Source organism: Lemur catta, chromosome 15 (genome assembly GCF_020740605.2).
Source record: "Lemur catta isolate mLemCat1 chromosome 15, mLemCat1.pri, whole genome shotgun sequence".
NCBI classification, from domain to species: domain Eukaryota; kingdom Metazoa; phylum Chordata; class Mammalia; order Primates; family Lemuridae; genus Lemur; species Lemur catta.
This window is the reverse complement of record NC_059142.1, coordinates 45,719,902-45,732,790: the sequence shown is the minus strand read 5'-3', so window position 1 is coordinate 45,732,790 and position 12,889 is coordinate 45,719,902. Positions and strand designations below refer to the sequence as shown.

General features: G+C 55.8%; 1 protein-coding gene across 1 annotated transcript in view; it reads left to right on the top strand.

Moving 5' to 3' along the window:
* Positions 1–228: 228 nt before the first annotated feature.
* Positions 229–12,889, top strand: part of CACNG4 (calcium voltage-gated channel auxiliary subunit gamma 4) — a 45,410-nt gene continuing 32,749 nt past the window's right edge. The window contains exon 1 of the mRNA XM_045525259.1: positions 229–457. Within this exon, the coding sequence (XP_045381215.1) occupies positions 238–457 (220 nt within the window). The 5' untranslated portion in view covers positions 229–237. The remainder of the gene's footprint in view (positions 458–12,889) is intronic.

Here is a 12,889-nt window from a genome sequence, read left to right as displayed (position 1 = left end):
GGAGCCCCCGGCCGCCGCCGCCAGCCCACCGGCGGCCCGCGCAGCCCGCACTCGCCGCCGCGCCTCTGAGTTTGAGCCCCGGCGCGGCCCGAGCGCGGGGTCGGAGCGCGCAGCGCGGCGCCGCCCCCCGGCCCTCGGCCCCCCAGCCCCGGCGCCCCGGGAGCGGCGCGCGGAGGGAGGAGGGCGGGCGGGCGCGGCGGGCCGGGCCGGCGGGCGGCGGACTATGAGGCGCCCACCATGGTGCGATGCGACCGCGGGCTGCAGATGCTGCTGACCACGGCCGGAGCCTTCGCCGCCTTCTCGCTCATGGCCATCGCCATCGGCACCGACTACTGGCTCTACTCCAGCGCGCACATCTGCAACGGCACCAACCTGACCATGGACGACGGGCCCCCGCCCCGCCGCGCCCGCGGCGACCTCACCCACTCGGGGCTGTGGCGGGTGTGCTGCATCGAAGGTACGGCCGGCCCCGACCCCTCCCCCGACACACACACACGCACGCACAGCCCGGGGCGCGGGCCGGGGAGGGGGTGGGCGCGGCGCCGGCTCCGCGCGAGACACAAAGAGCCGGAGCGGGCGGGCGGGTCCCCTAGCAGCCAGCTGTGCAACAACTCGCGTCCCTCCCGGTTGGGGACCTCCCCGACACACCGATCCCACAAACTCTCCACTCGCACACGCACACCCCCTCGCCCACAGACACAATGAAACACACCGAAACTCACGCGCGCGCGCGTAGCCCGGGACCCGAGAGATCCCCAGGGGCCGCGCCGGCGCCCCCGGGGGAGGTGGAGGCTGGCGAGGGGGCGGGAGGAGGCTGGGGTTTTGGGGGAGCGGACCCGAGAGGAGGAGAGGGAGGAGGGGGAGGGGTTGCCTGGCAACCGGTGTCTGTGCGATTGCTATGGGAACTGGCCATCCTGGGGCGGGGCCGGCCGGGGGCGGGGCGCGCCGGGGCCGCTCATTGCTCGCTCCGGGCCCTGCCCAGGGCTGGGGGCGGGGGTGGGGGCTCGGCTCGAGGGGTTTGGGGGGAAGCCGGGTCGCCCCAGCCCGACGCCCTCCTCTTCTTCCTCTGGGCCACCGGCCCCTCCTCCCGGCGCAGTGGGGGACAGGTGAGAGGAGCGACCCCGCGTCTCCCCCAACTGAAGCGGCGAGCCCTGGGTCGCCGCCCCTGGGCAGGGAAGCTGCGGAGACCTCAACAGGACCTGGGGTGCCAGGGGCGCGCTGAGTACTGGGAACGGCCTGGGAGGGGCGTGGTCGCCCGTCGGGGCGGGGCGCTGCGACCCCCAGATGCGCCCTGAGGCCGAGCAGGAGGTGCGGTAAGGTTGGGTGGCCTCTGCCGCCCGGATCGGGTCCCCACTGTCGGCTCCTTCGGGGGAGGGGCCCGGACGCCTCCAGCGCGGGGCTGCGCTCGGCTTCAGCGCCTTCCGGGCGCCCTCCCGCCCAGCTGCGGAACTTGAACTAACAGGTGGCTGTTGTGCAGGGCCCGTCTGGTCCCGGCCGGGTCGTGCTGCTTGGTCTTGGCTCTCAGACTGGGGGCCGGGTGGTGGGAGTTGGTGGAGAGATCCTTTGATTTTTCAAAAATCCTTGGACAGAATTTCCTCTCTTTCTCTCACCTTTTCCCGTGTGTTAACTCCGCCCCTCAGTTCTTCGGGAAGTTCTTTCTTATACCTAGCCTTCCCACTGCAGCTACAGCCCCTGCAGATCCTTCAGCGTGGTTGGATGTGGGTGGAGGTTGTAGGGAGCTCTTTAAACGATAGCCCTTCTCTGGCCGCATTTGTAGTCATCTGAAAAGAGGCTTTGTGAAGCTGGGTCTGCTTGGTGAAGTCCAACGTCCCCCTTCCTCCCCTCCAGACCACACTCGTTCTCGTGCGGAACCTTGCTCACCCCTGGCTCCCACGCCCACTCCCAAACGGGGCTGCTTTGCCCTTTGCAACCTGGAGCTTAATGCCAGGGCTCAGTGGAGTCTTCAGGTAACAGAAATGTGCAATCAGTAGTTGGGGAAACAGCCACACAAAGGAGCCAGTGGGCCCATGATCACACCCTCCTCTTTTCTTTTGAAAAACGTCATTTTTGGTGTGCAATTGCTCAGATCACGAACACCTACTCCTCTTCTCTGGAGAATGTACCCACGTCACTACCTGCCACAGCACCTGAGTCGGATACAGAGCAGGGGCTGCAATGCCCCCGTGTTCTACCTCACAAGCTCCACTGGGTGCCAGCTGCCCGGTGCAGTAAGTCATGCCACCGGCGCCACCCGAAGGCACACGTGGACCTGGGGCCTTCCAGTTTCCCAGGGGAAATTGGAACTAACTCCTCTACTCCTGCAAGCCTGGCCTCTTTATTAATTCTTCATCCTAATTAGGATTAATGCTGCACTTAGCATCTTGCCAGCTGCCTCGAGCCGTTTGCACTCCGGTGTTCATCAAGAGAGCCCCAGGCTGATCTGGGCAGCTGGCTCCGCTGGCAGAGGGAGCCATCTGGGGGACTTCACAGAGAGAACTGGGCTGCCTCTGTCTCATTTCCCAAAGCTCAGGGGTTCTGAGGGGCAAACCAGGCCACATCTGAGGGCCAGAACATCCTCACAGGACCCAGGGCTGGGAGAGCTGGTTCAAGGTTTCTTGTTATGGTTAGCATCATTGTGATAGTCCCTCAGCCTGGGTGGGAACTGCCTGTTTATCTCATAAAAGCACATCCGGAGAGCAGCAGCTCTCAGCTGCCTGATACCGCCTACAATGCTTCCACCTGTCAGCAAGTGGCCGGGGCTGAGACCCGGGCAGCACTGTAACCCCAGCTCCTTCCTGGGGGCGTGGAGGGGGGGTTACCTCTGTGTTGACTTCTGTGTGTAAAATGCATTATTTCCACCTGCTCTCTTACACCATACCCCAAAACATTATGTCCAAACCGAAATGGAAAAAAAAAAAAGATAAAAAGAGCTGAGCTGAAACTGAGCAAATACTGCAGCAGGCAGCTAAATAAAACTCTGGATGCAACAGCAGAACCCTGAAGATCTGCTGGCAACTTGAAAACAGCGGGTTCAGTTTCCTGGTTGTTTCCCATAAATGACGCCGGGCCAGGAGAGCCCAGCCCTCGGTGTACTTGAGGCGCCCATGCAGACTGGCAGGGCTGCGTGGAGACTGCTGCTCCCAGCTTCTCCAGGGCTGACCCTGCCTCAGCCTCTCTCTCGCCCCCACAGCTGCATCTCCCCTGCTACCCACCCCTCACTTGGAAAGTGTCAACATACTCAAGTGCGCTGAGCCTTGTGCATGTTACCACGTGGCATGCCCACGACAGCCCTGTGAGGTGCTGATTTCACCCCCATCTGCAGATGAGGGAACGAATGAGGTGCAGAGAGGTTCAGGGACTTGCCCAGAGGCACCCAGGTAGGGGGCAGCCGGGCCAGATTTGAGCCTTTGTCTCGCTACAAAGCTCTTCCCACCATATCATCCTGCCTTTTCCCAAACTGCTTCTGGGTTGCCATTAAAAATAGAACCAAGTACTTGACTACCCAGTGGAGCCCAGCTCTGAGGTCGGGCTGGCGGCGGCATGAAGGCATTTAGAAGTGGGAATGCACAACTGATACACAAATTGCATAACACACTCTCTGTTCTCTCTCTTTCTGTCTTTGTGTCTCTCTTTCTCTCAGTCTTTGTCTCTCGATCTCTCTGTGTCTGTCTGCCTCTCTCTGTCTTTTTTTCTTCTCTTCTTCCACTATGTCCTGCACTGGCCTGTCCCTGCTACAACAACTCATCTGCCCCCTGCCCCATCTCCCGAGACCCTCACCTCATTCTTTGTATCTTTGGCGACACCCAGCCAAGACTGGGGACATAGGAAAGGGTAATAAATCTTTTTTCAATCAAAGGCATTATCAACCAACATTTGTTCAGTCTCTAAAGCATTTGGAGTTGGGCAGGTATAGCACGTGAACAAATATCACAGGGTGTGCACTGTGTGCCAGGGACAGGAGACCCTGGGTAGACACGGAGAGGAAAAGGAGACTCAGCCCAAAGGGCATCGGCGTGTGACCGTATTCCAAGGCCCCAACACCCACCACCAACTCTGGAGTACTTGCTGGGACTGCCCGGTCACTGTCCTGCCATCAGGAGGGCTCTGGGCCCAGAGCAAACAGTCCGGGCAAAGCTCAGCAGTGCCCCTCCACTCCCATGTCCCCCATGTCATGATCACGGCTCTGCCAGAGCATTAAGATGGCAGCCTTGATGCCAGGAGTGGCCCCTGTGCCTACTCTATGCCAGCTCTGTGCTGGGCACTGCAAGAGAAGATGCAGAGAAAGTTCTGGAACCTGAGAGTGAGAGAATCCATTGCCCCCATCATGTTCACCTTCTTCCCCTGGGAAGCACCCTGCACACCAATGTACCCAACCTTTATTCACACCATGTCACCAGAGAAAAAGAAAATCTTAGCACTGTACCCTGGGGGAGTGGGAGGGGAGGACAGCCCTGGGTATCTCCCCGAGGGGCTCCAGCTGCCCCAAGCCCTGCCCAGGTGCTCACAGGTGGGGGGCTCACTTTTCCGGCACACCTGAAACTCTCAGGTTAGGTCAGCCGGGAGGCTCTGCCTTAAACCACATGCCCAACATGGGACCATTCAGGGAGGTTTGATCCACATACTGGCCTTTCTCCACCCACTCCAGACCCGGCACTGGGCTGGACACTCTTCCTATCCGTGTTTGCTTTCATTTTCTCCCTCGGTGACCCATACGCAGCCTGTTCATTCAGGCCCAGGTGGGTGACAGCCACCAGAACAGGACTCTGTCTCCGCTGCTCTGAGGGCCACCGGCTAGTAACTTCCCCCTCGGGCCCTCCTTTGCCCCCAGTGTTAATACAAACAGCCATCGCTTATTGAAGACCTTCACGCAAGACTCACACGAGTTCATGTAATTGCCAACAACACTTCAAGGTAAATATTAATTATCTGCCTTTCATCGGTGTAGAAAATGAGGATTAAGATGTCCACAGCTCCTGAGCATTGACTTCCGCTGTCCGGGTCACAGCTGAGGTTGACTGCAGGAGCTTTGCTTTCCTCTGCTCAGGGGAAATTCTTTATTTCCATCCTTTTTCACATGGATTTGGGAAGGGGCAGGTAAGGGGGGGTTGATATAGTCAGCTCAGGCTGACGTAATAAAATATGGCAGACTAGGCGGCTCAAACGGGAGATACATACATAGTACTCACAGTTCTGGCGGTGGGAAGTCTGAGAGCAAGGCGCTGGCTGATTCGCTTTCTGGTGAGGCCTCTGTTCCTGGCTTGCAGCTGGCTGCCTTCTTGCCATGTGCTCACGCTGGAGAGAGAGGGAGCTGGCTCTTGGTCTCTTCTTATAAGGACACTAACCCCATCATGAGGACCCTACTACCCTCACGAGCTCATCTAACCCTAATTACCTCCCAAAGCCCTGCCTCCAAATGCCATTGTTCACATTGAGGACTAGGTCTTAGACATAGGAATTTAGGGGAATACAAGCATGTAGTCCATAGCGGGGTGTTCTCCCTTCCTGCCCATGCTCCATAACTGGTGCTCACTCTCCAGTGGTTCTGGAAGGGGCCCTGGAGGTCCCTTCTCAGATGTGCCTTCCCTTACTGCTCTGCTCTCTGCCTCTTCTCTCCCCTCCTCTGTTCTTTACTCCTTTCTCTCTTTAACTGGAGCGAACTGACTTAATGAGGAGAAGCTGGGAGTCTAGGGGGACCGCAGCCTGGGGACTGACTTAATGGTGCCACCACTGAGCCAGCTTTGCAGGAGCCCCATGGCAGAGGCTTCAGAAAGGCTCAGTAGGAAAAGAGCAGTTCTTCCAATCAAATCCCTGTATCAGTCTCCACAGACAGCCCAGATGCCAAGGACTTCTAGGACATACTCACAGAAGTACATAGTAGGAAGGGGCTTCAGATCACCTGACCCATGGTCCCAGAAGAGAGGGAGGCAAAGAACGGCACAGCCAGACAGGAGCAGCAGTGTGCTCAGACAACAGCCTGGTGGGCCTCTGTCACCTCATATGAAAACGGGGCCTGGCTGACCTGGAACATTCCTCCCATCTCTGACTTCCTGCCGCACAGGCCCCAGAGAGTCCCCGCCCATAGCTTCCAGGTTGAATCCGGTTCAGTTTGGCCTGACTGAAGGCTCACGCAGGAGGAGGGGGCTTTCTCCAGCTGAAAGAGCCTTTGAGATTACTGAGTTCAGTGGTTCTCAATCTTGTCTCTGCTGAGACACATGTGTGGGCTGTAAGTCACCTGCCCGCGGGGCATGCTTCTAGTCATTCATTCATTCATTCCACGCATGCTCACTGAGCACCTGGTCCGTGTCAGACATGCCAGGCTCTGGTCACAGCTGTGGACAGGACAGACAGGTCCCTGCTCTCCTGGGACCGACATTCTCACAGGGGAGTTGGCACTTCTGGGCGCTGATTGTGTCATGATGAAGACAGAGCAGGGGTGTGTGCGGGGAGGGGCTGGGGAGGGCCACTGCTGGGCAGTCGAAGGGACAGGGAGAGCTCAGGGAAGGTCATGTTTAAGCCCAAACCTGAAAAACAAAAAAGAGCTGAAAGCGAACCTTCCAGAAAGAGATGGCAGCAAGCCAAGGCCTCCGGCCACAAAAGAGCCCTGTGAGGATAGGGGAGAAGGAGAGAGGCCAGGGCCGGAGGGGCTCTGAGGTCGGGGCTGGGGCCTGTGCTATTTTACAGGAGGTCTCTGCTGGGGTGGGGGGGGACAGGTGGTCTGAGTTACGTTTTTAAAAGACCCTCCAGCTGCACGTGGAGAGTGGAGATTCCAGGAGGCAGGGGCCATGCGGAGACACATCTGTGTGTGGCTGCTGGTGACCCGACGGCAGCCCGGGCTGAACAGCAGCAGCAGACAGGGAGAAGTGGAGGGAAGGCCGGGAGGCGGGCAAGGAATGAAGGGCGACCGCCCAGATTTGGGGGCTACGCCAGGTCGTGGCACCACATCCATAGAGGATAAGGCGGAAGGAGGAGCAGTTGGGGGAAGAAAATCAAGGGTATGCCCGTGGGGGTTCCCAGATTTTGATACCACCACCTGACACCCCTACAGCCAAAAGTCGTGCCGGAAAGTTCCATGGGGTGTAACTCAGGCACACCATGATCACGCGAGATACCCCAAGGGTTATGGGTCCGTCATCAGCTGCCTCGAGACTGGGCAGGTTTCCCACCCTCGGCACTGCTGGGGTTTGGGGTGGGATCATTCCTAATGTGGGGGGCCGTCCGGTGTGATGAAGGAACCAGTGGTCCTCCTCCTTCTCCAGCCGTGACCACCAGAAATGTCTTCAGACATTGCCACCATGTCCCTGGGGGGGGGCACAGTTGTCCCCTGTGGAGAAACCCGGGTCTAGGGGAAGCGTCATTTAGGTCGGCAGAGGCTGAGTGATGGGGTCAGGCCCAATTCCTGGAAGCTGCTGGAACTCCATTCGCTTCTACCCTTCAAGAAAGCACTTAGAACACAAGTAAGGGGCAGTGACCCTATTATCAGGATGACCTGGAGTCTGCTGCAGGTGCTGGCACCAGTCGTTTATTGCCAGTAATGCTGGCCGGCCTGCCACGATGCCCAGCCCAGCCCACATCCGCACTGGGGCTGAGAACAGCTGATGCAGCCGGGTCCTTGCTGCAAGCCGAGGAAAGACTCAGGACTGCGAGGCAGAGGGACTTAGCCAAGGTCGCACGGCTTGTTAGCCACAGAGCCAGTTGCAGAAGTGGGTGTGGGCTGCCCCAGTAGGGCTCCCCTCAGGCCTGTCCCTGGGCCAAGGTGGGACACCAAGCATGAGGGAGCACCAGGAAGTGCAGAAGGACACCAGGAACGTGCTCCTGCCGGGTCCCTCTGTGCCACGCTCATCTCCAGGTCACGGTTATCTCTCCGCACACTCTCAGAGAAGCAGCCCTGCCCTCCACGCAGCCTGTCCCTCAGCAAGGATGTTGTCCCTTGCCTGTGTGCAAGGCCCACTCACTCCCCTGGGGACAGATTCAAAAAGGGAGCAAACTGGTTCCAACCCACAGGGAGGGGCTCCCAAGCACCCCCGATCTTCCCATCCCCGGTGGCACTCTGGGAAGTGCCACATGATACCCTCTTTTCTGAACGGCAAGTCAGGTCACAGTAGCAGATGAAGGACTTTTTTTCTAGCCTATCAATTTCTTCATATGAAAATCTTTTCCAAACTGCAAAAATTACATCCCATGATTTTACTCTGTTTGCTCAGCTCTTCCTGCTCTAACCAAAAAAGAAAAAAGGAAGGGACAAGAAAAATAATAAAAGAAGTGGGGGGCTGGGGTGGAGGTAAAAATAAAAGTAGGAAAATGAGGGGATGGTGGAGTCCCACTAGTGTGCACAGTGCCTGCTGCAAAGGCTGGGGTGTGGCCAGAGCTGGGCCACAGATTTGTGTCTGAGCTTTCTGGGGGCCAGGACAAAGAGAAGAGCATGACCAGACAGAAGTTTCGCAGAGTGCACATAATAAAAGGGAATTATTTCATAAGAGAAGCCCAGCTCTTTCTGATGCAGAGGCCTGGAAGAAATGATGTCCCTGAGACAAGGGACATCAAAGGACATTCTATTACAGTAGAATGGGCTTCGTGGACAAGGCAGCATGGGACAGGGGAAAGAGGCCATGTTTGGGGATCACACGCCTTGAGTTCAAATCCCCATTTTGCTAGGAAGCTGTGTGGCTTTGGGCAGGTTAGTGAACCTCTCTGAGCTATTGTTCATGTGTCTAGAAAAGGGGTAATGAGGGAGTGAGTGGGAAAGAACTCAGCATACACCTACAGAGTGTTGTGAGGATGCCTCTGGGTGGAATGGGCACCGTCCCTGCGAGGCACCTGCGGCAGAGGGGGCATGGGGAGAGGTGGCTGGATGCGTCCAGAGAGGTGGAGCCAGAGGAGGGACTTAGCTGCCGACCTCCAGCACTCACAAGGGACCCTTCTGGTGAAGCTCCAGGTCTTTTCACAGTAGACAGCACCACCCCCACAGCCCCTGGGCCCTCTGTGGGCTCCAGGACAGCACAGAGGGTTACCTCACGCTAGCCATGCCAGCCTTGGCACCAGGTCCCTAGCTCCTCCCGTCCCCCAGCTTCCCTGGAGCAATGCTGGGGTCCGAAAGCCGGAGAGAGACTTGGGTCCTCAGAGTCCTCAGAGTGTGTCTACTCCCCCAAAGCATCAGGACCACTCCGGGCATTTATGGGGCACCTGCTGAATGCCTGGCTTCGAGCTGGGCGTTGTGGGCACAGAAAGGCCCCGGTGCTTACTCTCTGGTTCCAGTGGCCCCAGGGCCCCAGCAGTAGGAGAGACAGAGACTGCGTGCGGTTCCAAGCATCGGAGCACAGCCTGGATGTCAGGGGCGCCTCCAGGTGCTCTAGCAAGACCTTCTCACTGTGTTGTCAGGAGAATCAAATGGAAAATGCACGTGGGGCTCCACGCATATCTGTCTCACCACAGGCTTGAAATAAACAGCAGCTCTTATGATTGGCGTCTTGGAGAGGAGGCGGGACATGGTGGAGGGCCCCCAGCCCAGAGTGAGTCAGAGTTTGAATCCAGGCTCTGCCTCCTACTGGCTGCAGGACCCTAAGCCAGTCATCGCACCTTCTTTGAGTCTCAGTTGCTTTCTCTGCACCTGGGCTGTCAGCGCTCCCTCCTGTGCAGATTTGCTGGCAGTAAACACGCAAGTGCTCGGCTTGGGGCGGGGATGAAAGTGTTCAGTGCGTGGTGGCTCTTCTCATCTGCCAACCCAAGGACACACTGCACGTGGGGACAGGGAAGGGACTGGAGTGAGGCTGTGTCTCCGAGGGCTCTTCCCCGGGTCCTCCTGCCCACTTCACCCCCAGCCCACAAACCAAACCACACGCAGGAAAAACAACACGAGTCCCCAAACCCTCCCCGAGGACATTTCAGGACACCCAGGCTCCCTTCCAGGGGCCGGACAGTCCGGCCAAGGCCGTGTCACCAGCTCATCATTAACATGCGCTGGGGGGGAGGGCACCCCACACTCGCTTCCGGCCCTCAGCTCTGAAAAGCCCCGATAACAAGTGCACATTGACGGCCCGGGTTCCCCAGGGCGAGCACGCTGTCCCCGGCTCGCATCTGAGCCCGCGCCCAAGACATTTCCTCGCTTCAGCAGTTTGGCATGTCATACAAAGGGGCTCTGATTTTTCCTGATGTCCAACTCCTCTTGCATGAAAAATGGCTTTGGTTGTCTTTCTGCCCACGGATTCCTGAGAGTGAGTCAAGGCCAGATGCCTGGTGGGCGAAGAGGCCCCTTTGCTTAACCATTTGGAGGGTCTCCCTTCGTCGAGCTTGGCCTGCGGTTTGGCCCTGAGGGTCAGTCTATGGCGAGTTGCCTGCTGACCCCAGGCCTTTCATCACCTCATACTAGTCAGCTCCTCTTCCCCTGCGGTGGCCGTTTCTGGTATGTCCCAGGGGTCCCTCTTTGGGTGGCTGTCACCCCTACTGTCCCATCATCACCATGCACACCTGGCCAACCCAGGGGTCCCTCTTTTACGAGCATCCTCTGCAACGCAGATCAGCCTTTTCCCCATTCCCCGGTGCCTTCGTCCCTCCTATCTTCCCCCTTCTCTCCTTTCCTCCTTCCTCGTATTTCTAATCATTTCTTCCCCTTTTCCATTCACGTCTGCCATCTTTAAGCCGTGCAGGCCCTCTCCTGCCTCCTGTTCGAGGCAGCCTTTTGAAAGTTCTCAAGGCATTTCCTAGATAAAAATGTATTATTTTAACTCCGCAATTATTAAGAGGGTTATTAAACATGAGGAGAATTCTATTAAATAGCAAATTGAGTGAGTCAAAAGCCCACAGATGTGGAACCTTTAAAGATCATCTGGTACGAAATAGATGTGACTATGGCGATGGCTGTTTTATTAGGCTGGGAAAAAATATTGGGAGGAAACTCACCAAAATGTTAAACAGGTGGCCGTGGGAACCAGCAGTGATTTATTTGATCTTCTGTCTTTTTCGAATGTTCTGTGATGGTGAGGGGGAAAAAATATAAACCTGATATTTAAATGAAAAGAATTTCCAGGCCCAGTCTCCAGACAGATGAATGGATGTGTCTGTCGGTTCAGCAGTGACAGTGTTTGTCCTCGTTATTCTTAAATGCATCCAGGAACACACTCCCAGCACCACGCCCAGTGACTTCTTGCCAGCGTCTTACTGCGGGCTACCTCTGACTTATAACCAAATTGATTCCTGGATCAAAGCCTTTCAGCGCCATCCCCAGCTGAATCTGTATTTCCTGCAAGTACAATTTACACATCGGGTTTCCATCCCTAGAAATCCATCTCCCACAATAAAAGTGCCAAAACTGACCACAAAAGTAAGTGAAAAGGAAATAAAACCCAGATATATACTCTTACAAACTTTTATCACATATGTAAAACTAAGTACTTAATAGGAAAGCTGTGTCGTGAGAGGTTCCCTAGGGAGAATTTTTCTGCCTGAGCCAGATTGGCCAAGATTTCTTAAAATATGAATCCAGTGAAGTTTGAACAGAAGATGCTTTCTTTTCTTTTTTTTTCCTGAGAGATCTCCCTGTGGCAAGTTTAAGCATGCTTCGTTGCACCAAAAATCCTCAAACTCTTTAAAATAAAGGATTCTTCTGTCTCAAAAATTTCCCATGGCCAATTCCGTTTGTGTAAATTCTTTAGAAAAGTCTTTGGGTGGTGAGTACTGGAGGAAAGACAGTTTCTACTGTGACTCATACCGCCCCGAAACGATCCCTCGCTCGTAGTGGCCATGAGTCAGTTGACCCTTCATATGCCCATCGATGCAGAGGTGTCACCTTCCCCTGGGGTCCTTGTTGCCAGGTGCTCATCATGTCACCGCTAGTTGTAAGCGGGAGTCTTAGTTCAGGTAAAAGTGACCACAGATGGAGGGGGACAGGTCACAAGTCCAACATCATCCAGCTGAGATGCCCAGTACTGGGACTAGAACATTATTCCTTAAATGTAATCAAATCTGCTCCAATGGTAGCATCTGTTCCTTTTTTCATGTTCAGCCTTTCCTGGAGCTGAAGACCCAGCTCTCCTCCTCGGCCCCTAAAAGCGCTTCGTATTATCAGAAGTGGTTTTTATGTCCTTCCTTTGTCTTCCCATCTCTGGAAGAAAGGGAAGGAAATTTACCTGCATTTTTTTGGTTTTTTGCTGTTGTTGTTTAACCTGGTTGTTTCTTCAGATTGTTTCTGGCTTGAAATACACAAGCCTTTGTGCCAAGCACCGGGGAGGTGCTGGGGCCCGAGACCTGCAGGAGACCCTCCTTGCGTCCTCAGGGCTGGGCTGCCAAGACACCCCCGAGCAGGAAGGTGCCCAGGGTGGCCCTGCACGGTCCCCTGCCGCCCTTGGCTGTTTCTCCCTCCCACACTCTCCTGCTCTCTTCTCTGTTTAAGATCCACAATGACGAATAGTTTAAAAAATAAGAGCAGCTATATGCTGAGTACTCGCTGTCAACCAAGTGCCGTATGTGTGATCTCAAGAACTTTCCACATGTCATCTCACTGTATCCTCATAACAGCTGGGACTTCATCCTATGTAATTATTTAATTAATCATGATTTAATCAGGTGCATTATTGCAGAAAGAGTTAACCGTTGCTGTGGCTCTTACTATGTGCCAGGTACTTCTCTGAGCACTTCATATCTATGAACTTGCTTAATCCTCAGCTACCAGTGAGGCAGGTGCCGTCACTGCTTCCATCGTGTAGAGGGGAAACTGAGGTACAGAGAGGTTAAGGAACTTGCCCGAGGCCCCAGAGCCAAGTAGTGAAGTCAGGATTCAAACCCAAGCTGTCTGGCGTCAGACTCCATTTTTCCCAGCTGACAACAGTGTCAGCTGTGACGTACTGAAAATCTCTTACATGCAGGTGCTTCACAGTTTGCATCATCCTCACAACACAGC